Source organism: Condylura cristata, unplaced genomic scaffold (genome assembly GCF_000260355.1).
Source record: "Condylura cristata isolate star-nosed mole 26May11 unplaced genomic scaffold, ConCri1.0 scaffold00032, whole genome shotgun sequence".
Classification (NCBI taxonomy): Eukaryota; Metazoa; Chordata; class Mammalia; order Eulipotyphla; family Talpidae; genus Condylura; species Condylura cristata.
In genome coordinates, this window is record NW_004567133.1 from 12,611,566 (window position 1) to 12,612,466 (window position 901).

The 901-nt window shown below is 51.3% G+C and overlaps 1 protein-coding gene across 2 annotated transcripts in view; it reads left to right on the forward strand.

Moving 5' to 3' along the window:
• The window catches only part of MYH11 (myosin, heavy chain 11, smooth muscle), an 82,653-nt gene that overhangs the window by 50,891 nt on the left and 30,861 nt on the right, over positions 1 to 901 (forward strand). For both annotated transcript variants that reach the window (XM_012731877.1, XM_004692106.2), the window contains exon 11: positions 533 to 651. In XM_012731877.1, the coding sequence (XP_012587331.1) occupies positions 533 to 651 (119 nt within the window). The remainder of the gene's footprint in view (positions 1 to 532; positions 652 to 901) is intronic.

Below are 901 nucleotides of genomic sequence, written 5' to 3' on the forward strand. Positions count from 1 at the left end.
GTGCTGTGCTTTAACCCGCTGCGCCACCAGTGGGGGCCCTCGTTGCCAAGATTTTGCCACTACAAACGATGCTGCAAAACCTCTTGGCGAGTGAAACAAATGGTTATGGGATGGGATGGGTCATACACGCAGACTCTCTCTGTTCCTGACCTTATTTAAGGCCGTTGACAGCCCCACAGGTTCAAGTAGCTGAACTCTTTACAAGCTGAGAAAAGCTAGACGCAGGGAAGTTAAACAGGTTGCCCAAAAGACGCTGAAGGCTTTGGCGAGGGGAGAGGACTTGAAACCACTGACCACCTGACCCCTACTGGTGCGTCCCTCTGCTTCACTCCTGACACATCTCTGCCGTCACCTCTTGGCAGACACTGGGGCGAGGTCACTCATGGCCACTGATGGCTCTCAGGACCCTCTCTGCTGTGTCCACTGCCATTGTGCTCCGTATCCCCAGCAAACCAACCTGTAGACTGCAGCTGTCTCCTCCCCAAGACTTCTCTTGTGTGATGCACTCACTACGTTCTCTTTCTCTATCCAGCCGCCCAGAAAGTTTGCCACCTTGCAGGAATTAATGTGACGGACTTCACCAGGGCCATCCTCACCCCACGTATCAAAGTCGGGCGGGATGTGGTACAGAAAGCTCAGACAAAAGAACAGGTAATGATGCGCTTTCCGTTTACTCTGCTTTTTCCTGCAGAAGCCTCTATTCATCTTCCATCTATCTGCCCATTGATCCATCTCTCCACTCTTGCATACATCCACCTTGCTGCTTTCATCTATCCATCCATCAGTTCATCCATCTGCCCACCCATCCATCAATTCATAGGTGCACTCTTCATGTATCTCTTTATTTATCTCAGTCCACCCACCCATCCATATACCCACCCATCCATATACCCACCCATCC